A 27,552-nucleotide genomic window follows, 5' to 3' on the forward strand; every position below is an offset into this window, starting at 1 on the left:
TGGTCGGAATGAGATGATTATAAGAGCGCCCCTTGATTTTTGACTCTTTTGAAAACCCTTTAGAAATACTTTAAATGGCCGCTCTACAAGCTCACAACGTGTCGATGTAAGATCGGCAAGCTGAACTATCAAATGTTTTTTTTTTTAGAAATGGCCAAATACGTTTTAAGGATAAGGGGCCTATGAAATCCTGATTGTGTGCCGATTGTGACTCTCGGTGGTGCATTTGTTTTCTGTGCCCTCCGGAGTCCAAACTGGCAGCCGGCCGCCGGCCGGAGGTTTTACGTGGTGCTCATCATTGTGCTGCTGCTGCCGGCACGTCATTACTCAGCAACTCTACACCTCTTTGGAGGCCGTATAAACGGCATGGCGGTACAGTCAGTAAATCCGTGGAAGGATTCTTGTGCTGAGTGCAGGAACGCCGGGCTGACGCTAAGAGAAGCCAACATGGTGTTGATTACCTTGTCAGCAATATGAAGGGGAGGTTGCTGAGTTTACACACCCTGCATCCAATGTGCGTACACAAGGGGGAGAGAAAGTAAAGAGAGAGAGAGAGAGAGAGAGAGAGGGAAGGAAGGGGAGATATACTGTAGGAGCGAGGAGGGGGCTGCTCATTGCCTTTCCATACAAGGAGAGGTAGGGGGAGGAGAGAGAGAGAGAAGAGAGGTTGACAGATTTGGAGAGAGAGAGAGAGAGAGAGAGAGAGATAGAGAGAGCACGCAGTGGAGTTTGACACAGATTTGGAAAGAGACAGACAGAGGAGAGAGCTAGAGAGCGCAGTGGAGTTTGACACAGATTTGGAGAGAGACAGAGAGATAGATGAGAGAGAGAGAGAGAGAGAGAGAGAGTGCAGTGGAGTTTGATACAGATTTGGAGAGGGAGCGACACACAGACTGCACCAGAACAGAGTGACTGAAGTTGCTGTGGCGTGGAACTGACTGACTGACTTGATTGATTGACTGACAGATCCAGTGCAGGTAAGACCCACAGAGCCTCATTCATTCATTCATTGTGCCTCTGTAAGACACACAGAGCCTCATTCATTCATTCATTCATGCATCCATACTCTGTCAAATGTGAGTAAGAGTGCACAATAGCTGCATGATGATCTTTGGCTTTCTCTGCAGTACTTGAATAACTGTAGTAATCAGTGCAGTGCCTTCACGTTGCCCTTGAATAGATTTGGCGTATACTTTTAATGAAACAAAGATTTGATTTGTCACATACTCGTGGCATGAGAAAGACGTGTGTATATCTGAATAATTGTAACTGTATGAAATGGTGTCATATAATCCCATGAGGGACGGGCCACGAGGTGGCATGACACTTCAATAAAGTCATTCATTCATTCATTCAGAACAGTGAAATATGCTACAAGAAATGTCCAGCATTTTTAATTCACTCTTTATTTTATCTTCAAAAATATAATATATGCCGGTAATAAAATAAAATAAAAAAAGTTATAAAGGCTTTCTAATGATTAAGTCAGTAGCCTTGTAAGTAATAAAGTGTAACTGTAGAAAACATAAAAATACAGAGAACAGGCTAAGAATATACAGACAATAATGGATGAATGAAATCAGTAGGCTAATGGCTTTTGTGGAAACTGTTGGCAGCGCTCTGACAATCTGCCTGTACTGTTCATCATTAAGATTTCATCATTTATCTGGAATGGTTTTCCTCATAGATTTTATTTTGTCTACAATTTCACGGCTATAGTTTCACCTGTGCAACTCTTGGTGTCATGGATTTATCATTAATAATGCATCATTTATCATAATATTTATTATTATTATAATACTGCCTGATTTCTGAAGATCTACAAGCCCTCAAAGCATCGCAATTTGATGTGACGTGAGCTTGTGTGTCAGCTATTTTCAGGCTGCAAGTAACAGTCGTACGACTAAAGTATATAAACTGGGGCCTAACATGAAGACGGAGTCACTGTCCTTCCTGTTTGGCCGAGGTTGATGTACAACAATAACAGTGTGGCGGTGAATGCTTCAGCATATGGGCCCGTCCCAAAGTCATCCCCGCACACACTACAGCATATGGGCCCGGCCCAAAGCCCTGGGTGCATGCCGCTGATCCCCGCACACACTTCTCCCCGGCTCACGTTCCGCTCCTCTCTGCCCACACTGTCGTCAGAGTGGTTTTCCATCAGCCCGCAGCATGTCAAACACCCAGAGCTCTGTGACCTCCGTTGGTATGCTGGACATGTCTGTCTGTCTGTGTCGGTCTGTCGGTGTGACTGGGTTTGTGTTTACATATCAAAGAGAAAGGAGATGTGTTTGTTGGGAGAGACTGTGTGTGTGTGTGTGTGTGTGTGTGTGTGCAATGTGAATGAATGGTATTTATTTAAGCAATCACAGCCCTATATTTTCAGCAGTGTCACGCGGCGAAAACTTGTATATATTACTAAATATATGTCCCTTATCCTCTTTCAGAATTTATTTCAAGAAAGCAGCATTTAAATTCACCTCCCTTGAGTCCCTATAGCCTTTATACAATTGAAAAAAGGGGGGAATGCCTACTGTGTGTGTGTGTGTGTGTGTGTGGTGAATAAATGGTGCGTTTATATAGCGCATTTATCCAAGGCGCTTCACATAGATTGTGCATTACATTCATACACCGATGGCGGCGGAAACCATGCAAGGCACCAACCAGCACACCAGGAGCAATTAGGGTTTCAGTGTCTTGCTCAAGGACACTTTGACACTAACTATGGGGGAGCCCACAGGGTTCGAACTGGGAACCTTGTGGTTGCCATCCAGCCACTCTAACCCTGAGCCACGTGTGTGTGTGCGCGCATGGACGTGTGAGTGAGTGCGTGCGTGCGTGATTACTGTATGCCTGTGCAAAGTGTGCTAGTATGCCAGGCCAGCATGTATGAGTTTAGATGTGTGTGTGTGTGACTGTGTGTGTGTGTGTGTATTATCCCTGCATGAGTCTGTTGTAATTATAGAGTGGAATTCATCCATATGGCTGCAGCAGTCTGGCACCAAGCCACGCCCCCTCGTTTTATTGTGTCTCGTGCCTCCCGAGACAGCCGGGGGAAAACTGCTGTGTTTGTCTTGTCAGCTCTTTATGGGTATGCTGGCTTGATGAGAATTAATATACTCTGTGTGTGTGTGTGTGTGTGTGTGTGTGTGTGTGTGTGTGTGTGTGTGTGTGTGTTCTGAGAGAAACAGAGACTGAGAGAAAGTTAATTCACTATTGTTTTACATGAACTCAGCCACACAGTGGAAGACATTGTCTTGGTGTTAATCATTAATGCATAATATAACCCTCAAAGTTTGGGACCCCCCGTGGAGGCCTATAGGACGCATAGGGAATACCGTTGATTTCCCCAGAGTGCCTTAAGTTTATATCAACGACCATAAATAAAAGTGCTTATCTCTTTGCAACTATTAGCCCCCTAAAAACTGTGAGTGGTCCTGAAAGAGCCCTACTACTCCCCACCCCACTCCACCCACACACTGTTATCGATGAGCTGGTTAGTGACATCTGACACCCAACATACTACAACCCACCGTCAGCCACAGGCTCGGTGTGTAGCCAGTCGCATAGCGTCGCACAGGTTAACCAAGAAACAGCCAATCTATAAGGGCCCATTCATACTCCTATGTTACCGCTGTTTCGGCGCTGTAGTGCCGAAATGATTTCGGCTCGTCAGAATCTTTCAGTAGCACCGAAGAGTCGACTTTAGGACGATACCTGCCCCCCCCCCCCCGAACCTCAAATGACGTCACATTGTAGGCTCTACAGAGCCGAACCGACTTTTATTCGGCTCTAAAATAGGAGTATGAATCGGCCCTAAGCATGCAACGTGTAATGAAGTGATGTACGTGCTGTGAGCTTGTGCAATGGTCTGTTGTAAATATCGGCGTAGATATGTATGTGGTTAACCCATTTGGACTTGAGCTCGATTCTACAAAATGTCTTCTAGATTGTGACAGTTTTCTGGAAAAACCTATGGTTCTATGTCAGTGGTACTATTTCATTTAAAACCTATGGTTCTATGTCAGTGGTACTATTTCATTTAAAACCTATGGTTCTATGTCAGTGGTACTATTTCATTTAAATTAAAAACCTATGGTTCTATGTTAGTGGTACTATTTCATTTAAAAACCTATGGTTCTATGTCAGTGGTACTATTTCATTTAAATTACCGGTATATGTATTTGGCCTCTGACCCACATCTGAAAATATGTTGTTCAAGGGACCCCCCCAGAAGCAAAGATTTGAGTTCAAAAACGTTCGCTCTGAAAGAATATATAGTCCAAATTTGCGCCACATTTTCAAGATTTTTCTAAAATAGCAAATCTAAAAGCTCGTAGCGCAGCACTCGTTGCCGCACTATGAGCTTGTAGATCTGCTATTTTTCAATAGCTAAAGTATAACACAATGCTTAAAACACCAAAAGTGGTTCCCGCCCCACTGACGAAGGACCCAGGAGGACCCAACCTTTTGCTGGTCACTCTGAGCACTGAGCACTTGATGAACATCTAAAAATAACAGCAAATTCTATTTTCTTAAGTCTCTGTCTGACGAGTCTTCCGTAATAGTTTATGTGGCGAGCAAGTCTTTTTCTGTCCGTTTTCCTTCAAGCTAGAGCCATGAAATGATATGTGATGACATTGACAGAAGAGGGCTGTGCGTGTGCGTGCGTGCGTGCGCGTGTGTATTTTCAGTGTGCTTGTGTGTATTTATTTATAAGGAACAATGATGCTTCATGGCTATAACATGATGTTTCCATCAGTTACCATTGGTTACCATAGTAGCTGCAGAATGCAGATAGTTAAAAATGGCCGTCAACACTCATACATATGTATGCATGCAAGAAGGAACGTATACATACACACAGACATGCATCCACACACACACAAGGTGTGTGAGCACGTACGCACGCATGCACACAAACACACTCATACTACGGTTCACCACCCAGTGCGCATATCGGTCATATCTCAACATTGTCCGTTTAGGAATCTATTTCCAGAGGAGGTCAGATGATATTACACTTCCAATATAGCTCCAAAAGTCAACTCTGCCATTTTTCTGGGCACAGCCTGATATGTCATTGTGCATGTAATCCATTCCCTGTCTCCCCTAAACTTATATTATTAACCCATTCTGACCTGAGATCAGATTCATACGAGGTTTCCACTGGACAACACACTGGTCTGATTATAACCCAATCTGACCCGAAATCAGATTCTAAAAATGTCAGTCGTTCTTCGAATTTTTCAAAAATAGCAGACCTACAAGCTCGTATCGCGCCACTCGGTGGCGCGATATGAGCTTGTAGATCTGCTATTTTTCAATAGCTAAAGCATAACATGATGCCAACACCAAAATGGGTGCCCGGTCAGAATGGGTTAACCACTGCCAAGTTTAACAGGCCACCATAAAAATACCTTGTGTATATTGGAGGTGCACAGTTGCCTGGCTTTGATCTCACAGCTCAGTAAAGCCTGGTTTATACTTCGTTGCACGCCGGTATACTGTGCAGCTAAATTAGCAGATCTACAAGCTCACTGTGCATAACAGCGTTGTGATCATATTGATACGTTATTTTACACTATTTGCAAACAATTACTATGAATGGTTGCATGGAAATATTTCAATATTAATGCAAATATATTTTAAACGCCTGTACATTGTCAATCAAATCATCATCATCCTTTTTCGACCGCGGTCGAGATCATGGATTTCACAATGCCACGCCAGACTTCCCGGTCCTTCATTGCCATCCCCGGTTCCTGCTTACTGTCATTACTAGCGATGACATCAGGGAACGACAGTTTTCTTCCTTCTGGTCTGCTTTGAGGCAGGACTCCAGAGAAGAAGGGAAGATGTATAACCTCATTGTCAGCTCTGTAGCAGTGGCCGGAAAACTGTGTTCTACTGGATCAGACTAGTGAAGAAACACGGGGAAGGTTGCAGTATATTAGAGAAGTCGATGGGTGGCTCTTCCAAGAGAGATTTTGCACTCTCATTAGAAGGTAGTGTAGGTGCCATCCAGCCGTTTCTCTCATTTCTTTGAAATTGTCCATGTCTCGGAGCCATAGAGTAGAATCGACTTGACGGTCGTCCTATATATTTTTTACTTTGAACCTCTTACTACGCTGGGATGACCAGATCTTATGCATGTCGTCATTGCAGGTTGACCAGGCCATACCCTTCCTAGTTTGAAAGTCCTTTTGGGACTATTTGAAGATACTATATATGAACCCAAATACTTGTAGTCATCAACCTGTTTCAAAGGAGTGTTAAGTGTTTTAACGTGGTTATTGTTGGATTTGCATATATTCAGTTTCTGTCTCGTTGAGATAAAGACCAACACAGTTGGAGGCCTGCTCAAGAGACTGAAGGAGAGCCTGAGCCTGATAAGCGCGATGTCATCAGCCAAAACAGTGTCCGTTAGGTCAATCAAATAACTTTATTGACAGTGCACCAGTTGGTGTCTTTCTTGACACTAGGGCAGGCCTTCTCAATGGAAGAGTTAGACGACCTCCAACCACAGCAAATGTGCAAGTTGTTATTGTATTAACATACCGTACAGATTGGTTAAAATCTTGTTTTACCTATTACAATAAGTTATTTTGTTTCTTCAGCTGATTGTGGTTTGAAACTGAATTTCCTAAGAGTATACTCTTCAGATAGTCTTTCTATGTAAATTGGCTCGTGTACATCCATAATCCATAATTGGTTGATCATGTTATGAATTGTATTTGAGCCTTGCTCTTTACACAGGTGGCTGGCCAGGAGTCTAGCTGCTTTTGGACCTGATTCATAAGATTTATGAATCTTTCTGTTAGTTGTTTTTTTTCGTACACTGCATCTCCTCCGAGGTTCTCATGTTTCCTCTCCCATCGTTTCCTTAATTTGTTGTAATACCAACGGATCTTCTGTGTTTTTATGTTTTGTCTCTGGTTTTACTTTGTGCTTTTATATGGCTTAGCTGGGGTGTTTTTCTGTGATGTTGTCAGGGCGATCAGCTTTCCTTCCACACATTGCTGCCTTCATAACATCCCACAGTATTGCAGGGTCCACATTCCACATCATTCTCTTCTTTACACCTTTTATGTCTATCCCTTATCTGTTCCATATTTTGGCCGTATTATTCAAAATTCCCCCATTGAGACATGCTGTATTAGTTTTTCTACTATTTGGGTGTGTTGTCAAGCCAATTACATTGTGCTTGTGACCCTGTGACTTTCACCAGTACTAATTAAAAAAAGTAATAATTTGTGGACTAGACAAAGGGAGATACTAAATAGTTTATACAGTCCCTTTCTAGAGGGCGAGGTTTTCTCCAAACATCTCCTATCCCATCCCATTTCCTGCACTGTTGCATTTCCTGTAGCTTGATCAGATGCATCTTGCGTCTTGAGGCTTGCAGTATCAAAATAATGTATCATGACCACATTACAGTCCCATATCCAGAGAAAAATATAACGCAAACCTCCATTATTTGGAATTGGAACTTTATAAACCAAAATTCTAGAACAAATCGGGGGCTCGCGAGTCGCAACTCACGTTTGTGTGTGTGTGTGTGTCATATACATTGATCAGTGTCATTATAACTTTGTTGTTTAACTTTCTTTGAATGATTGTATACCTCTCCTCTTTGTCCCTGACTTCTTTATGGAATTCAAATTGGACTGAGAGGCAATTAGGATAGCCAAGGATTGACACTTTTTATAGTTTGTATATTATATTAAGCTATAAAATGTGTAGTGTAGTGCTCAGATTATGCTCAGATTATTTTCAGCTTGTTGATAATAATTAAAAAAAACAATGATTGGATACTAGTGTAAAATAGCATATAGTGTTACAATGGCGATCATACCCCAGAGAAGAACGCTCCAATAGGATACGTCTCTATCTGCAGACAGACCCTTTCTCCGAGATGATCTATTTCCCTGAGTTATGTCCTTTCACACACAGGTGCAGAACAGCACCGTCAGCAGGCTCAGCTACCTGTCGGCTCGGCTGTATCGTCTTTTACCGGAGACGTGAGGCAATGCTAAGCAATCTGATTAGTCGCGGCTCCGATTTACTGTATGTCCAAACAAAGTCTTCAGCATTGATCAAATATGATTTAGCCCAATATATACCAGACTTGAGTCGAAAGAGATTCTCAACCACTTAAATATTAACGTTAATTGTCTCGGCGTCATTAATTTGCGTTTCTCCTCTCCTCTATTCATTCAGTCTAGTCTTGTTGGCCTGGATTAGATAGAGTTTATCAGAAAGTGTTTGATACATTTCCTGCTGATACGTTTTCTTTGAATTCTTTAAGTTTGTGTAAGTCTACTTAATTTTCCTGCTAAAGATCTTTCAGTTCCTTCTTGTTATTCTCATCCCTGAACTCACGTATTTGCTTACTGACATATTGTTGGGCACTGAGCACATGGTTTCAGCTGTCATTTGCTTCCCCACTCGTTCCAATAGTTATTTAGTTAGTTAGTTAGTTAGTTAGTTTCATTTATTGTCCACGTGTGTAAATTTGTCTTCGGTCTCAACAGTATAAAACAAACCGTTGCAACAACAATTAATTATTTTCTCATAGCAATAAAGTACAGGACAATAGTGGCAAATTCATTGGAAAAACAACAAATCTAGCGAGACATGGTATCATTTAGTGCCTTAAAGATAGCAATGATTTGATTTTTTTACTTGCTATTGGCAGACAATGCGTTCCTGAAACACATTACAGTAAAAGGGAGTGGTTTTCACTCAACATATCTTGTGTCTTTTCTGACACACATGGTTCAGTGTGTTCAGAGGGAGAGAGTCACACTTCACTGGAAATAGGTTGCCATGTTCTGTTATTTTAATTCTGCAATGCCCATAAAACAGCACCGTAAATCACAGACACCATGCAGGCACATGCATACATAGACAGACATCAAAGGGGGCTTCAGCCCCTGCCCTTTTACCCGTCTGTAATACAAGTAACTGCCCTCTCCGCTCCAGACTCCATGAATGCAGCACTTATAATGGTGAGAGAAATGCACATGCCCTCCCTTTCCATGGCGTATACGTAACATACCCGAAGGCAGCGTTAATTGCTTTTTTTCCCTCCGAACTCTCCTGACCTTGAACGCAGCATTTTGCATTGAAATACCTTGTTAAGAAATCCATGTCGCATGTCACATATCTCCAATATGGGGTTAGTGCTCCGGAAATATTTTTACAATATATATTTTGGGCCAAAAATGCCCTTTTTTGGGAATTTCATCAGTGAGATGAGTGGAGAAGGGTGGAGAAGGGAAGCATTGAGATGCGTGTATATGGGTGGAGAAGGGAAGCATTGAGATTAGTGTTTATGGGTGGAGAAGTGAAGCATTGAGATGAGTGTTTATGGGTGGAGAAGTGAAGCATTGAGATGCGTGTATATGGGTGGAGAAGGGAAGCATTGAGATGCGTGTATATGGGTGGAGAGGTTAAGCATTGAGATGAGTGGAGAAGGGTGGAGAAGTGAGGCATTGAGATGAGTGTATATGGGTGGAGAAGGGAAGCATTGAGATGCGTGTATATGGGTGGAGAAGGGAAGCATTGAGATGCGTGTATATGGGTGGAGAAGGGAAGCATTGAGATGCGTGTATATGGGTGGAGAAGGGAAGCATTGAGATTAGTGTTTATGGGTGGAGAAGTGAAGCATTGAGATGAGTGTTTATGGGTGGAGAAGTGAAGCATTGAGATGCGTGTATATGGGTGGAGAAGGGAAGCATTGAGATGCGTGTATATGGGTGGAGAAGGGAAGCATTGAGATGCGTGTATATGGGTGGAGAAGGGAAGCATTGAGATGCGTGTATATGGGTGGAGAAGGGAAGCATTGAGATTAGTGTTTATGGGTGGAGAAGTGAAGCATTGAGATGAGTGTTTATGGGTGGAGAAGTGAAGCATTGAGATGCGTGTATATGGGTGGAGAAGGGAAGCATTGAGATGCGTGTATATGGGTGGAGAAGGGAAGCATTGAGATGAGCATTCGACTGGAGAAGGGATCATTGAGGTTGCAGACTAGACAGAGTGGAGGAGTTGGAGGTTGCATGGAGGAGAGAATGACAGGCCTAAAGGCCTAACCCTAACCCCAACCTGAATATTTTCCTAATCGTAAGCCTAACTGTAAAAGAAAAGAAAAAACTTTTTTTAACCACAAAACAACTGTTTCTCTTACAGAGGACCAGGAAAAATGTACTCGCATGTCTATTTCTCAAGTCAGACTATACTTGTGGGGACATCTGCTCCTCACAAGCATCTAGTAAAACAACGCACGCACGCATGCACACATGGACACACACACACACACACACACACACACACACACGTCACACACTGAGTCTGACTCAGCAGCTGGTGGTCAGTGAATGGTCAGTCAGTGAGGTCAGTAGTAGAAGCACCCCAGACCAGATTTATATCTGTCCGTGACTTGGTGTTGTTTTATTTTAGGGTGGCTTAGTACCAGACATTACCGCGACAGCGACGAATGCTAACGGTTATGCACTTCAGCCGCAGGGTTGGCTCCGGACCAACGCGCATCGCCCATCCTGTGGGGAATAGGAGGGTTTTTTAAACGGGAGGAGGCTTGAAAGGTCAACGGGTTCAATAAACCATTGTCTCGGAGCATAAGATAGCATGGAGCTGCTGTGATATCAGGGCAGTGATGACATGGAGTTTCCAACCAAACCCTGCCTGGGATTCCAAAACGTGGTAGTTTAGTTTATCTCTTCTTATCTCTGTTTTGTGCTTTTTATTGTTGTTGTTGGGGTTTTTTCCGCCATCGTGAGCAGCATTGATTTGTCTGTTGTTAAATTGTTTTAACCCAGTTAGGACGTAAACGCATCTGCGTCGCTTTAGCATTTAACCACTTTTAACCATTATTTTAAACTTCAGCTGTTGAAAAATAGCAGATCTCTAAGCTCATAGCGCTCTGCACCAAGTGCAAATTCAATATATATAATTCTTTCAATATACATTCGTTCACAGCAAACGTTTTCAACTCGTATCTTTGCGTGTGGGAGGTCCCTGGAACAACATATGTTCAGACGGGGGTCGGCGACCAATTACATATAACTTTTGGGGTCCTTGACATGAAATACTTTGAGGACCACTCACATTTTGTAGAATCTGGCTTCAGTCCTAAATGAGTTAATCAAACCAAGGTCTGTTTGATGATCATGTTATTATCGCTTCAGCCGTAAATGTCATTACCTTGAGTAGGACTAGCCAGGATGAACGTAGTAAAGCAACGCGGTTTACAGTTGTCTTAGAACAGCTACAGGGCGTTGTTAGGCACGAGAAAAAACTATCCGTTGTTCTAAAATCACCCGTGAACCACGGCCTTGCATGGCATACAGTATGCCGTTTATAAACTGGCTAACAAATACAGCAACATTAATATATTAAACCAGTTTTTCAACAATTTCAGTATAGTTTCACTACAATAATGTTTCAAGAGAGTTCTCCATGATTGCCTCAATAAAGCTTGATAAAAAAACCCCCCAAAAAACAACATTTTAATCTAGAAGCTGAAATAACTTAATCAATATTGAGCAACTTAATGGCATATTCCTCTCCTAACATTAAGTTAAGTTGAGCTTATAGGACTAAATTGTACAAGGGATTGTACTATCTATTCTAGTCCTATAAGCTCAATGTAAGCTCTTTATTTTCCCCCACAAACAAAATCTGACACTTCTGAAGCAATATGTTTGGCACAGTATAATCCTGATGTAATGTGGTCACAGATGTGTGTTTATGAATCATTTTACAGCATCTTTGAGCACGGCTCAATCATAATTAAGGACTGGTGTGGATTACTTATACAACCCCCCTCTGTTGTCTGGTTGCAGCATGTGCTCATCCTCTGTTGTCTCTCACAGATGACGTCCTCAGAGTGCCTGTCCGGCGGCTGGTTGCAGCATGTGCTCATCGTGCTCCTGAAGTTCTCCCTGTTCTCCGCCGGCCCGATCCGACCCATGGACGGGACAGAGTGCACGGCCCGGGGTCCCGCCTCCTACATCCTGGTCTTCACGGGTCACTGGAGCCCGCAGACCTTCCCCAAGCAGTATCCTCTGTTCCGACCTCCCGCCCAGTGGTCCAAGCTCATCGGTAAGAGCAAACTTACTTATACGTATACGTCTGAAACCCCTACTGGGGTGTATAGGCCCTACTGAAACCCCTACTGGGGTGTATAGGCCCTACTGAAACCCCTACTGGGGTAGTCTGAAAACCCACCTTTTCAGACTCCATCACGGCCCATAGCACTTACCCTACCCCCTTAGATAGCATTTCTGTTAGATAGCATTTGATACAGATTTATAGCATGTTATGTAGACAGCACTATAATTGCATTGTATATAGTCATAGCACGTCATAGTACATATGTATAGCATAGTATAGTATATATGTATAGTTTATATGTATAGTTTCATTATATAGATATTCCACTGTTACGTTCTTAGCTTACGCATGTTTCATGATAAATGCTTTTTATGTGATTTTATGTGATGTATGATGCTTTTTAGTTCTTGCTTAATGTAAATCGCTCAGGATTAAGAGCGTCTGTAAATGCCTGAATTGTAAATTGTGTATAGGCCCTACTAAAACCCATACTGGGGTGTATAGGCCTGGGGTACTAGGGTGTATATGCCGTCGACAAGAGCAAAGGAACACTTTAAATCCAATTCATCTTCATCTACAATGTTTTTGTGGGGTCGCTCCAGGTGGCTCACCCCTTTGGTAAGAGCAAATACCACATCATAAAGAAGGGCCGCTGGCCTCGGTTCAAATGCAATCAGAGGCTCTTTTGCTGCATCATCATCCCCTTCTCTTTACTTGACTTTGGCTGAATGTTCTTGGCGTTCAGAGAGCACCCAAAGGACCGGAGCCATATTGAATTCAGTCAAAGATATATATATATATATATATATATATATATATATATATAAAGATGTATGCGGTGATCAGTGGAGGTGTTCACGTTTTCCATGTGAAAGCACTTAGAACGGATTCAACTGGGTCAACAGGGCTGTATGAAGGGGACGGGATAGGTTATATTCCCCACGTCCTGGTGAAATAAAAGGTTCTTCAGGGTTTGGCTTGGACTGCAGCAACATTCAGCCTTAACTTAACTTAACTCAGGTCAGGGTTTGGCTTGGACTGTAGCAACATTCAGCTCAACATTCAGCCTTAACTCAGCCTTAACATTCAGCTTTAACTCAGGTCAGGCTTTTCCCACCTCATCATGTGTGTGAGTCTGATCTGCTGTGGACCTTCCTTTCACACAGCAGCCGCACGCACATACGCACGCACACACAGGGGCAAGGGAAGGGACTTTAATGAGGAAAGCAGTGAGGAGTGAGGAAGGCTAAATGCTACCAGATGAAGCAGGGCGGAGACCCCACCGGCTCTCTCTCTCTCTCTCCCCCCCATTCCTCTCCAATCGTATCTCTAATAACTTCTCAAGTTATGTCTTTCTTCCACACTTTCCCACACTTTACCAGGGCTCGCCACAGTGTTGATGGCGGGGAGGCTGCAGTGAGTAGAGGGTTCTGAGGGGGGCTGCACGCAGTGCACGGGAGAGCAGAGGGTTCTGAGGGTTCTGAGGGGGATGAGGTTCTGAGGAGGCTGCAAGGGAGAGCAGAGGGTTCTGAAGGGGGTTGCCCAGGAGAGCAGGGTTCTGAGGGTTCTGAGGAGGCTGCACGGGAGAGCAGAGGGTTCTGAATGGGCTGCACGGGAGAGCAGAGGGTTCTGAAGGGGCTGCACAGGAGAGCAGGCCTGATGAGGTGATGATCGTCCGGGGTGTGGTGAGGTCAACGATTCAGTGGCCCTCTCCTCACCTCTCTGCTGAGGTGAATGACAGATGTTTATATAGGATATATAGGATAACCCTAACGAGGGCCACATGTCCAAACGCCTCAGTGTTTACAACACAAATACTGGCGACTGTTGCTGGAATTTGTTCGCGTGTGTGCGTGCGTGCGTGTGTGCATGCGTGCGTTTCATTCTGTAAGTGTCTGGTGCATCACTGTCTGTGGCCACTGCGGTTTTGTCAGGTTTCCAGCTCTCCCCGGTCACGGCCTGTTGTCCTGCCATCGGGTCACACGGCCTGTTGTCCTGCCATCGGGTCACAGCCTGTTGTCCTGCCATCGGGTCACGGCCTGTTGTCCTGCCATCGGGTCACAGCCTGTTGTCCTGCCATCGGGTCACAGCCTGTTGTCCTGCCATCGGGTCACGGCCTGTTGTCCTGCCATCGGGTGACGACCTGGCCTACTTACTAAAAGTTAAAAGTTTATACTCCCGGTGTAACAGCGAAGCATAAATCTATGAGCCTATATGGAGATCAGTTCCTGTGGATTCTGGCACGCCGCAAAAGGTTTACAGCGTGTCACGGCCCGAGCACTTTGTGGGACAGACTAGGGAGGACAGGGAATGGGTTTTGTCACGGAGAGAGGGGGAAAACACAAGGACCAGATCGAGGCCTCGGCGGGGCTGTCAGCCCAAATGGGGTCTGTCACAGCCCGAGAAAACCAGGGCCCGCCGAGGGGCATGTGATGCTTGTTTGGTGTTAGCTTTGTTGTGGAGACCAGGGGGGCGGTGGTTGAGTCTGTCATGGCCCCAAACACAGGCAATTTAGAAATGTGGAAAAGTGGGTTTTAATGTGCTGGTGGTGGTGGGGGTTGAGCATGACGTGTTATCCAAGTTCAAGGGCCTGACGCTGGAGGGGAACCTGTGAACCGCCGTGATTTCCTGATGGAAATGTAATTACCGAGTTCAAGAGTAACAGCAGTTGAAAGAGAAACGGGATAGTCTGTGAAGTGTGCTGGGAGCATGCTGGGGAGAGTGGCTGTGTGTGTGTGTGTGTGTGTGTGCGTGTGTGTGTGTGCGCGCGCACGCTCTAATGTGTGCTTGATAGCATGCGTCAGGCGTGTTCTAGAACGACGGAATGCTTGCGTGTGTGCACGTGCGTGTGTGTGTGTGTGTGTGTGTTTTTGCGTAGCTCTTTGTGAATGGTGAGGTAAGGCAGAACCATCAAGGCTCCGTCAGTGAGTCGCTGGCTAACCCTACGCTGCCCTCTAAAGCACTGGTCTCAGGCCAGTGGATCACAGTTCTAACCCTACGCTGCCCTCTAAACCACTGGTCTCAGGCCAGTTCTAAGAACTGAGCTACCATCAGCCTTCCGGTTCTTCACAGACTTCATCGATAACCGTAACTGAATAGCAGAACATGGACGTCAAACTAGAAATGGAGACGATCTGGAGACTGAGAAATACAGAAAATCACCAATCCCATAATATGTGCAGACTTTTAAATGATAGTGGATTTTAGATTTGAGTTTTACACCATTTGGATTTTTCGATGGGCTATTGCATTTTAAGTTTTATATTTGTGATTGGCAAACCTGTGATCGTGCTGAAAGTTGAATAAACAACGTTCTCGTCTGAGATCTGACTGCACGCATGCTTCCATCCTGACCAGCTCTTCGTGCGTCAGGTCTTGCGTCTTTCGTGGATTTATTTTTTTATCAGCATAGATTGGAGAAGCACATGAACCACAAACGTTGAAATGAACTCTAAAGATGAGCCGTACGCAGACGGGACAACTCCTTCTGAATCATTTATCATTTAAGTGCAGGAAGTAGGGGAGCCTCCATATAAATACATACCTGTGGTGGAAACAACCTCAGCGTTTGGCTGCATGCGGTTATTATCCTGCAGTCCTTGATTGAGACTGATGTGTGCTGCCTGTAGTAGTGAAACATTTTTTCATTTTTCTTCTTTTCTCCTCTTTCTTGTGTCTTCCTTCTAATATCTTTTTTTAGTGGTGACCCATAATGGACAGTTCCGCCTGTGGAAGGAGGGCGCGCCGGCCAGCCTGGGGGTGCAGAACTTCGCCGAACTGGGGGTGACGGTGGAGCTGGTGAAGGAGGCCAAGGAGGGCAGGAAGAGACGTTCGGTCGGTGCCATGTACCGCACGGCGGGCATCCCTAACGGCATCGGGCACAGCTCCACGGAGCTGCTAATGCAGCCCCGCAGCTCGCTGGTAGGCATGACTCACACAGGCACATAAAAACACAAAGGCTATTCACGCACACACACACACACACACACACACACACACACACACACACACACACACACACACACACACACACACACATCACAGTCTGCTGCATGGACTATATACCCAGTCAACTTGTGACCCGGTCGTCTACGCTACAGAGCGCCTCCATCCATCCCGACCGACCCAAACACATCACCAGAACTTTCCACTGTCCAATCAGACTATGTTTGGACCCAGCCCTGAAGCCCCGCAGCCACAGAACGCCTACATCCGTCTGCATGGCCTGCACTCTGTCTGCCCCGGGTCCAGTCCCGCTCAACTCCCTGGTGGTGGCGAGTGGAAGGGGCCCGCGGACAGGAGCAACGAGCAGGGGACCTCTGCTCTGGGACCAGACGCTTGGATGGAGGCTGTATATGTGGGAACTGGGCTATACAAACCAAACACTGAGCCAAGGAGCATATTAAGGAACTGTTGGCTGAAGTATATAATATGAATAAACGTTTTGGTCTGATGCTGGGGTTAAGCTTGGAGACTGACCCAGTCTGGAGTGGGTGCAGATGGCTTGTCGGCGCTCTATGCCTGAGGCTTGCGGGCTAATTTTAGGGATAAAGCTTTGAGAAGGGGGCGAGGGGGCTTGGTGAGGCTTTAGGATGACGCCATGGAAGAGGGAAGGTTGTTACAGGCACCGCAAAAACTGGAACTGAAGCTTGCCTCTTGGGAAGTTTGTTTTTCTTCATCTTGGCACATCGTTGATGAATGAAGGGGGAGAGGAGGAGGAGGAGGAGTTGGGGTAAAGGGGGAGGAAGGGAGTTATATAGTGGGCTTTTGGAAGTAGAACTGTGCCTAACTGTGGCTCTGAATAGCGCTGCATGGTGACCTACATCTCACTAGTGTTTATTGGTAGTTCCATTGCGTGCGCTACCTGAGGGCCCCTCAAAGCATAAACAACCCTCATGGAGGGTGCCTCCCTCCAGCCAGCTCATACCGTGCTCGTCATCCACATGTGTACACATGACGGCTGTCACATCTGTTTTTAGATTCTCACGCAGATATAGGTATATATGGAATGGCGATGTTGTGCGAGCGAGCTGGTGTGGAACGTGGCAATGACAAATGGAATGATGGTTATCTGTTGACAGATTAATCCCTGTCTTTCTTATGCCGTCTCACTCATTCTCACGCACACAGACACAGATACACACGCACACAGACATACTGACACACTGACACACAGACAGATACACAGGCACACACTCGCACGCACGGCACTCACTCACTTACTCTCTCTTTACCGGAAACCACAACATGCATTCGCAAATTCGCATTCGCATGTCTCAAAACTCCCAAACGCATATGATTCGCATCTCTCGAATTTACGCTAAGCATGTAATTTGAAACAGACAACAAACAACAGTGTATGAAGGGCCCAGCTGACATTCAAAAAGCCACAGAGTTCCATCACATTAGGAGAACAGGACACCGTTGTTTTGCATATAAAATCCGCCTCGTGCTGCCCGGTTTGGGCAGCTCCTCATGGGTTTCACACTCCAGGGAGATTCTTTGGACCTCAGAGGAGAGCGTGATTGATTATGGACTCTCTAAGTGGGTATCCGTGTGTGCCAGAGACACTTCCACGGTCTGTCCAAAGAAAACCATGGACTGATCAAGACCAGCACGGAGATATACGCCTGACCCCATGAAACGCCTGAGAAAAGACTGAACAATATGGGAGACAGGGGAGTTATAGCAGAGGGAAGAAGGAACAGTGAAGGATTCTGGAAGGTTCTGCAATGGATGGTTATACAACACACCCACCTGCACACTGGTTTTTCATTGTCTCCTTTTACTGGGACCAGTAAACCACTTTCACCGTGGGTGTCAGTCTAACAACCTCGTGTGTCACACATTGATATTTCTTTTGAAATAAATGTGTATATAGGTTATAGCGTTCTAAATTTCTAATTCAAGTTGACTGTGTGTGAGCGAGAGAGATACAGAGAAAACCAGACCGTGAGAACGAGGGAAAGTGAGAAAGTGAAATTGAGTTTTGCAACTTTAGAACGATGTTTTTGACAACGAAACTGAGTGGGTTACACAACCTTAGCATGCTCTACTTATTTGTCAAAACAGCCTTTTTAAGTCTCCCCAGTGATTGAAAATGCGTCAGAAGGCCTACAGGAGCGTCTCAGACTCAGACAGAGATAGAGATAGAAATAGAGATAGAAATGCCATTAAATAGGGTCTGTAGACTAATATGTATGTGAAACTGGGGGTCCTTGAAAATAAACGGGTTGAGAATCACTGCTAGAGCTTCTCTTACGGGGGTCCCTTGCATATATTTTCAAATGTGGGTCCGTGGACTAATTAGTGTCAATTTGGGGGTCCTTGACATGAAAAAGTTTGGGAACCACATGGTCTACAATTCTAAATGTAATTCTTCTTCTTTGGGGGCTATAAAGCATTGCTTATAATGAAATGGCCAAAACTAGGGCGGCAGGCTGAAAGTGGTCAAATGCTTGTTCTGTTGGACTCATGTCACCTTGCTTGCACTGACCCCTGACCTCTGCGCTGCTTCTTCCTGCATGAGGTCACTATAGCGCTCAGGAAACATCCATCATCCAGTTTAACCCTGCACAGGAACGCACACACGCACGCACGTGTGTGTGTGTGTGTGTGTGTGTGTGTGTGTGTGTTTCATATTTGTTTGTTTATTTAGTATTACCACATGTTGATGAAGACTGTTGTCATTAAAACACTGAACTACTTTGCTGATGACGATACAAATGTAAATACCAAATGACTAAATATGTTCAAAATATAATCTACATTGACAATCTAAAATTTGCCATTATCAAACTAAACAAAAATCACCTCGTAAAGTTTCTTTGTTTGTTTGATTGTTGGTTCTTAATCTTATTGACACGGATGCACACACGTCCACACATGGTGGATGGGTGATGATCTCCTATATCTCTCGCCATCTTGGGATAGTTTGTTTGACTTTCCTTGTGTGATGACCTGTGGAGTGTCAGCTCCTCCCTGGGGGGGATGGGGGGGGGGGTGGGGGTCTCACACTTGAGTGCATCTCTCTGCAAGACAGAGTGCACAATCCTATAGAATGCAGATAGTTACCCTGAGTGCCTCTAGCACTTGCGCGTGCGTGTGTTTGTGCAACCACACATCTGTTGTACTTATAGGGTCAGGGCCCGGAAACCAGTTATTTTCCAGACCCGGTTCTGAGATTGAAGAACCGGAATCAGTTCCATTGTATTTGGAACTGTTTGTAGAACCTTTTTTATTTTTATAACACTGTCAGAGAGCTGGAATGTGGACTTGATGTCTGCTGTACTGTATACAGTTACTATACCAGTGGTTCTCAAACGTTTGCATTTCACTCTGAGAGTGTATAAATGTATGTATAAGTGTATAAGTGTATAAATTAATCAAAGAAACCATACAGCGTGTATTTAATGATTTGATATCGCCGACAGTCAACGCTGCAACACTGCAAGGCTACAATGGAAGCATAATTCTGACGGCCTGCAGTGGAATGGACAAGTTAGAGTATAAAAACGGACAGGGCAGAACCATTACTGTTGTGGATCAAGGTTATGTTGTTTTGTCATCTGACACCCAAACCATAGTGTTTATTTAATTATATATCTACATACAATGGTATATGTCTCCAAAGTGAGCCTGGAAAATATAGCCTAGCAGCCTACTAAATGGCAACCAGAATAACCCGTTCCGAGTGAAACTCCTCCCTATATGCACTGGCCCTATACTACTACTAGGAATTGTTAATTCATGTCATTGCTGCAACCAATATTTTTGTATTCATATACTGTACCCGTACGATGCACAGTGCAGATGATAGACCTTCAACTGTCTCTCCTCTCCTCTCCTCTCCTCTCCTCTCCTCTCCTCTCCTCTCCTCTCCTCTCCTCTCCTCTCCTCTCCTCTCCTCTCCTCCTCCATGCAGCTGTCCCTGCTGGTGAAGGTGATCCCCAGCCCTGACTGGTTTGTGGGCGTGGACAGCGTGGACCTCTGTGAAGGTGGCCAGTGGAAGCAGGAGGTGACGGTGGACCTCCACCCCGTTGACGCGGGGACGGACAGCGGCTTCACCTTCTCCTCTCCCAACTTCCCCACCAACCCCCCCGAGAACATTACGAGGGTGAGCCGCGCCTACTATTGATCGTGTACCGCTGCAGTTAGAGATGCTCCGATAATCGGCCGGTGATCGGCCGTATCGGCCGATATTCACGGTGATCTGCAAATTACCCTATCTATTCTGTGACGAGCAATTGTGTTATCTGGAGAAACCAATCTTTTACACCATCTAAGTGGTATAAATGTCAACCAGATATATAGTATAATATCATTTTTCATCTTTGTGACAGGCCTAAACATTCACCCCTTCCTCCCCACACACAGTTTTTGACATAAAACCTGATCGGAGCATCCCCTGACTGCGGTTTTCATCCTTTTTAATATCAAAGCCCACCAATTTGATGAGATTTTGTCTTGCTGACCCCAAAAACTAACAGATTGTGAGAGTTACCAGGCTAAATCTAAATAATTATTTGACATTCTCTAATTGCGTAGACTGCTTGTAAATTAAGTAATGCAGATGTTTAACAATGTTTCACAGCTCCATTTGGTTTCATTGTACACAAAGAGTTAAAGATCTATAACGGTCTAATTGGTTACCAACTCTCCTTCATTTAGCTGAGGACCACCTGGAACCCCCTCAAGGACCACTGGTTGAAAACCACTGTACTACTGTATGCTTTGCTACACAGTAAAATATTGAGTGTTCATTTAATTTAACCATGAGAGACACTCTGTGTTGAATTGACACTTACAGTAGTATTTCGCTAATGACCACACATTTGCATTTTTGACACTATTGATAAAACAAACAAACAAACAACAAAAATACTGTATCCGTTTATTCGCTCATTCATTCATCTGGTTACGCATGTCTTTATTCAGTCAATAAATAAATGAAACCTGGTGACTGGCCCTGATCTTATTATACACCACTGACTGTAGCAGACAGGTCAGTCAGCTGAGCTGTCCCCACATAACTAATGTCTTGGCTCTGGCCAACGCCAGGTGTTTGGAGTAGCCTAAAAATGGGCCTCCCTTACATAATCACCTATCCTTGTCCACTCTAGTATGCTGTTTATTTAAAAAACGGGCTATTGTATATTTGAACTTTGTCTAGATTACATTAGCGGTCCTGATGATAGAGCGTCTGTCAGCGCTCGTAAAAAGCTCCCAGTTGAGACTGGTCTTGAGATGACGTCACGAATCCGCCTGGGCTTCCCAAACGCCACATATTCATCTGCTGCCATTCGGAAACCTTACAACAGCCATGCCCTGTACCCAAACCTGGCAACACCCATGCCCTGTACCCAAACCTGGCAACACCCATGCCCTGTACCCAAACCTGGCAACACCCATGCCCATGTACCCAAACTGCGGCAATCCTTTTGTTTGAGTGTGACGATGGATCTATTGTAGAGATGTACGGGCCGGCATGGAAGCAGTTGGTTTTGACGTTCAAAACAAAATACAAAATGTAATTTGGTCAAGTTCATACATTTCCCTGCAATGTTGTTTTTTTAACCAGGCGCCTCCTAGAGCATGGACTCTCAGGGTCGACACAGACATGCATTATAGGCAGCCGTAGGTGCCCACAAGTGGCCTCTGTACCCAGGCTTTTCTGGTAGACTTCCCACACCAACACCTTCTGACATGAACAATAGGGGCCGTCACACAGCTAGCAGTTTCGATATCACGTGACACTGATCATCCTCTGTATCGCTTATTTCAACATAATGCCACCAGGACAAAGATACAGAACCTTACCATGGAAAAAAGGTTTGTTTCAGTAGGAGCTTTGTCCCCTCAGCCATCGCGTCATTAAACAAACTGCCATGCCGATAGGATATGGTTCTGTACACATGTGTGGAGTGGACCTCATGTTTTTGTATTGTCTTGGTGTAATGTATTTTCTGTACTATTTGTTGTTTTGTTGTGGGTGTTGAACAGACCTGTGAAGATGAATATCCTTCGGGACAATAAAGATTATTATTATTATTATACACACACACACACACACACACACACACACACACACACACACACACACACACACACACACACACACACACACACACACACACACACACACACACACACACACACACACACACACACACACACACACACACACACACACACACACACACACACACACACACACACGGAATAGGCCTCAGGTCTAAATTAAAGAAGTCCAGATAAACTGAAGATCCCCTCTGGTCTGTCTGTTGTCTTGTGCAGATCACATCTCAGATGCCCAACCATCCCGCCAACTCCTTCTTCTATCCACGCCTAAAGGAGCTTCCACCCATCGCCAGCATAAGGATAATCCGTCAACAGAACCGACTGCCAGGTCGTCAGAACCCCATGTCCAATCATATTCTGCCAAATTCCATCAGCCCGCAGCGCTTCTCAGGTACAGCAGCAGCAAACTAATGCTCCACAGGGGTTTTTCTTTTCTGTCTTTGGTGTTCATCAGTGGTGCAAAGCAGTGGTTTTCAACCCTTTTCATGTCAAAGCCCATTATTTATTTGGCAGTTGAGCCACAGTCCACCATTTGATGAGATTTATCCTCTCAGACCCAAGACGTAGCATATTTCATGGTCGTTGGATACGACTTTGTCCACAATTCCATGCTGTATTGATGTTCGTTCATTCATTCATTAATTCATGTTGGTACCATAGGAGAGATAAGAGACAACAGGCAAACGTTGATCAAAAATAACAATTCTTTTACATTCTCTAATTGTGTCAGACTTCTTGTAAATTAAGTAGTGCAGTGTTTAACAATAATTTAACTCTTGAGAGTTTAAAGTGAAAGCATTTTACATGCTCAAGAGTTAAAGATCTATAAGGGTCCATTTGGTTACAAACTCTCCATCATTTAACTGGAGTCCACCTGGAACCCCCTCAAAGACCACTAGCCGATCTAGATCGACACGTTGTGAGACTATTTAGGTTTCGATCTCCTGTCTAAGTATACTTCTTCCATCGCTGGTGGTGTTCCTGTATTATTATTGACTATACAACTCTCCCCTCCGATGTCTCCGTCCATCCTTTAGAGACACCACTGGACTGCGAGGTGTCTCTGTGGTCGTCCTGGGGCCTCTGCCTGGGTTCATGTTCCAGGGGCGGAGTACGACACCGCACCCGGTACATCCTCCTGCGGCCCGCCAACGCCGGCTCCCCTTGTCCCGAGCTGGAGGAACAGGCCGAGTGCACGCACCACAACTGTCTGAGACGCCAGTAACACTAACCCCCCCCCCACATGTTATAGCCAGTAGGCAACACTGGGACTCGCCTTTTTTTGTATTATCGCTGGAATGAGAAAATGGATGCTCCATTTGAATATCCCCCTTGATAATGCAAGGGGATATTAAAGGGAAGTAGAGGAGGAGTATTGTGTTTACTAAAGTTTCTCTATCCAGCTGGATGGTTCTCTAAATGTGTCAAAATTATGTTATGTTTTATTTTATTTTTTAGAAAATGTCTTTTGACAGAATTCCTGCTGGAGAACCATGCCAAATGTTGATGGAAAATAGCTGACTGATGCGTGCCCTTGAAGTCCAGAGAAACAGTTTTTTTTTTAAATAAATGTATGGCTATTGCAGCCCACATGCACATTTTAGCACAGTCACACTGGCACACACACACACACACACACACACACACTCTCACACTCACACTCACACTCACACTCACACAAACACTCACACAGACACTCACACAGACACACGCAAAGTGAGAAAAGTCCTAGCACATACAACAGACACAGGGGCATTATTTTACATAGGTAACCTATATGCTCAGTCCATTTGACAAAAACACAGGGTTTTAAAGATGAACTTACAGATATTATTTGTATTATCTTTTTGATATTGTAGAACATGTTGAGATTTTGTATATACTGTATGATGTACCTTGTATAAAACTTATGATGAATAAATATGGAGTTGCTTTTTTATTTGCTTAGAAAAGCGTTGTGTTACTTGGTTTCTCTCAAACAAACTCTTATGGCATCATGTAAATAAATGCACAACATAAAGTGAAGCTAGTATCAGACCTAAGGACACCCTGGATTGTATATCAAAAGTTTTTCCAGTGATCCATCATATAGTATTGGATTTGTGTGGCAGATTCTAAAATCTAAATGGTGCATTTATATAGCGCCTTTTATCCAGGGCGCTTTACATAGATTGTGTATTACGTTCATGCAAACATTCACACACCGATGGCAGAGGAAACCATGCAAGGCTCCAACCTGCACAGCGGGAGCAATTAGGGGTTCAGAACTTCAGAGTCTTGCTCAAGGACACTTCGACACTAACTCTGGAGGAGCCCGGGATCAATATGGGAACCTCACAGTTCCCACCTGGCTCTTCTTTCGGCTACTCTACCCCTTGAGCCACTGCTGTCTAATTTTTATCAGTCGACAGCAATTAACACTTCATTACCGCGTAAAAACATTAACACTCTAAAATAAAGTTATACACAGACATGGAAGACAAAATAGCTCATAGCTCAGAGGTAGAAGGCCATTAGGTTTATTATGGCATATTACCAATTTCACCTTATATTTTCAATGTATGGCACAATTATATTGTAGTTAGTTAGTCAGTTGTAGGACATTGTGGTTGAGCATGGGTCTTGATAAGAGTGAAGGTTTCTGGTGCTCTTGCACCACCTAGTGGAAGCTTGCTCGCAAGCGTTCTCCAGACCTTCAATCAGAGCTGCCTGCCTGGATCACTCTGTCTCTATGGCCTGGATGGGTCATTTTGACCACCACGAGAATATGATGTAAAATTATAATTACCTTACAATAATAAGTGAGAAAAATCATCTATTTTACTAACGTTTAATACTTTCAGAAGCGTGCATACGTGTACACAGAAAGCTTTAAAAAGTGAGACCTTGACATCTGAAGAGCACTTTAACATTAATATGTTTGCCTGGGTATAGTTTGCAACGCAACATTGTCTGTGGATGTCTTTAAGATCATCAGAGATATCCTAATGTACACGGTAGGCTACTTAATAAAAAATAAGTTAAATAAGTCCTTGGCAGTCATTGAGTTGTTGCTATACCAATAGCAATTCAATTCAAAACTCTCATATGTTTCCACCTGTTTGTGGGATGTTTAGAGACCAGTAAGACGCCCTGAGGGTGAGGTCGCGTATGGAGATCTAAGGGTGGCAGCTGTGGCAGTGTCCTGAGTGTACACAGAGTTTGATGAGGTCTGCCCATACATGGAGCGTCCGAGCGTGTCTTGAGTGTACAGGGTTTGATGAGGTCAGGTCAACATGGAATGTCAGAACAGGTCAGCTCCATATATGGAGATCTAAGGGTGGCAGTAGGGGGGCAGTGTCTTGAGTGTAGCCTACACAGGGTTTGATGAGGTCAGATGAAGTCAGATCAGCATATGGATTATGGAATTAATTTTGTACTGGCCATATATGGAGCGTGTCACGACTCTCGAGACGTGCTGCGTGACAGACTGACTGACAGCTTTTCATAGTAAACCTGATCTGATCTTAAATTCCTATGGACACTAGTAGTACGACGGTACTGTCACTCGGGGGCGCTGTTTCCCCTTGCATAGCTCCTCTGCAGTGGTGTCTACGAGGAGTGCGTTTGATTGTTGCAGGACTCAATGGCGGACAGAGCGGGATGGTAGCGCTGTTAGCACGGAGGAGCAGAGAGGAGGACAACAATAACACCTCTAAAACCCACCGAGCAATCCCCGGGGCGTGCACGAAAACCCCTCGCGTGAATTTAGACGGACGTTTTGCGGCGAGGCAGAAAGCCATTAAGCCAGATAACGTGACTGACTTTTCGTGTTGCTCTTTCTCGCTTTATTTTTTTTACATGGTGGCTGCTACTATTACTACTCGAAGCTAACTAGGCTAACGGTGCTAGCCACAGGGTAGATAGAAACATGGGGGACTCCTCTCTGGAGCTCATAGGGAAGAGGCTTCTGTTGCTCCTCGACGACGCGGCGGCCAGCGGCGGTTCCACCGCGGCCGCCGAGCCCAGCAGCACTCCGGCGGTCCGCAGCGCCGACGACTGGCTCCGCGGCACGGTGAGGGCGGTCAGTGTCATCGGCCTGGCCCGCCCGGAGGCTCCCGGAGGCGGAGAGACGACAACAACAGCCTCGGGTCTCACGGTCAGTGATGTGTTTACATTATTGGGAGCAGCGATAATCCTGCCAATGTACAGAGTACGTTTGTTTTGACTGCATGACCTGCAGATTTTTTTGATTTGCAAATATATAAATCTTTTTTTACCATTATAAACTATGAACAAACAACTCAAATGAATGGAACTAGCCTCCCAAAAGACTGCTTTGTAATTCTGATGATATACGCATTGGCCACTACTAGCTCATGTTTCCCTTCCCCACTCAGGCCAGATTATTTTGGTAACATCTCTCTCTCTGTCCATTTTAACGTCGACCGTTTCAGGTTAAAGTAAAGAGTGGACGACGAACGCGTGGCTCGGTTAAATAAGGACGTTATTTTGTATCGACTACTTGTTGTTTTCACGTCGTTTCTTTGTGCTCGTTTTCTTTCTCGTTTTTTTTTAAGTCGATGAAGTCTTAATAAATGAGACGGAACAACTGCAGGCCGGGGATTTCATTCTGGCCCTGCTGCTCTGCTTTGTTAGCTCGTTATTACTAACAACGTCATTAACGTCGGATGGATGGATGGATGTGTAGTCTAGTCGCAGTATCGCTGCAGTAATGTCACTACCACGGGGCAAAAGATAAAAACATGGCTGCATTTGTGCTTAGTTTAACCGGATGAGTTATTGTCGAGGTAGTTTTGCTGTGTTGTTGCCGTAAACAAACCCATTGGAGACAGACGGAGAAGGAAAGGCTAGCGGTTAGCATTTAGGAGGTGATGGTTTGTTTAGTCCAAGGCCTTGTTGTTGCAAGTTCAACCGAGGGCTGCAAATGAATCAACTCGTTCTACTTATGAAGAAAGCATGCATGCATGTCGTTGATAAGATGAAAAGATGACATTTGTTTTGACTACAACCTGCAGATTGTTTGATTTGCTGATTTTTATCATTATAAACTATGAACACACTCAAATGAATGGAACTAGTCTCCCAAAGACTGCTGTGTGTATATGTATAAACAAATAAGCATTTTAAACACAAAATAAGACGCACAACTTAATATAGCCTTGCTTGTGTAAATAAAATAACATTCTGCAGAATGAAAAGAGACAGAACTTGTTTATTTTGGTTTTTCACCATTTAAACCCATGTGAAATGCATTTCTTGGACCTGGCTTTGGACATATGACTAGCCATTTTTTGGGGGGGGGAACTTCCACTTAAACAGGGATGGTCAAAA

General features: G+C 44.5%; 2 protein-coding genes across 4 annotated transcripts in view; both read left to right on the top strand.

Moving 5' to 3' along the window:
• The first annotated feature begins 634 nt into the window (after positions 1-634).
• Positions 635-24,163, top strand: spon2a (spondin 2a, extracellular matrix protein). The gene is made up of 6 exons (XM_080773612.1): positions 635-977; positions 11,898-12,126; positions 15,839-16,059; positions 20,063-20,254; positions 22,435-22,609; positions 23,256-24,163. The coding sequence occupies exons 2-6, from the start codon at positions 11,898-11,900 to the stop codon at positions 23,441-23,443; spliced, it is 1,005 nt and encodes a 334-aa protein (XP_080629738.1). The 5' UTR covers positions 635-977; the 3' UTR covers positions 23,444-24,163.
• Positions 24,164-25,839: 1,676 nt separating this feature from the next.
• The window catches only part of kdm3b (lysine (K)-specific demethylase 3B), a 40,619-nt gene continuing 38,906 nt past the window's right edge, over positions 25,840-27,552 (top strand). For all 3 annotated transcript variants that reach the window (XM_080773594.1, XM_080773596.1, XM_080773595.1), the window contains exon 1: positions 25,840-26,356. In XM_080773594.1, the coding sequence (XP_080629720.1) occupies positions 26,129-26,356 (228 nt within the window). In that variant the 5' untranslated portion in view covers positions 25,840-26,128. The remainder of the gene's footprint in view (positions 26,357-27,552) is intronic.

This window comes from Protomyctophum bolini, assembly GCF_963924005.1.
Source record: "Protomyctophum bolini genome assembly, chromosome: 10".
Classification (NCBI taxonomy): Eukaryota; Metazoa; Chordata; class Actinopteri; order Myctophiformes; family Myctophidae; genus Protomyctophum; species Protomyctophum bolini.

Bases quoted from the DNA above. Each gene is read 5' to 3' on its own strand.
- spon2a (XM_080773612.1), top strand. From the start codon at position 11,898: ATGACGTCCTCAGAGTGCCTGTCCGGCGGCTGGTTGCAGCATGTGCTC. The intron at 20,255-22,434 runs GTGAGCCGCGCC...TGTCTTGTGCAG, and splicing joins CCCCCGAGAACATTACGAGG to ATCACATCTCAGATGCCCAA. The intron at 22,610-23,255 runs GTACAGCAGCAG...TCCATCCTTTAG, and splicing joins CAGCCCGCAGCGCTTCTCAG to AGACACCACTGGACTGCGAG.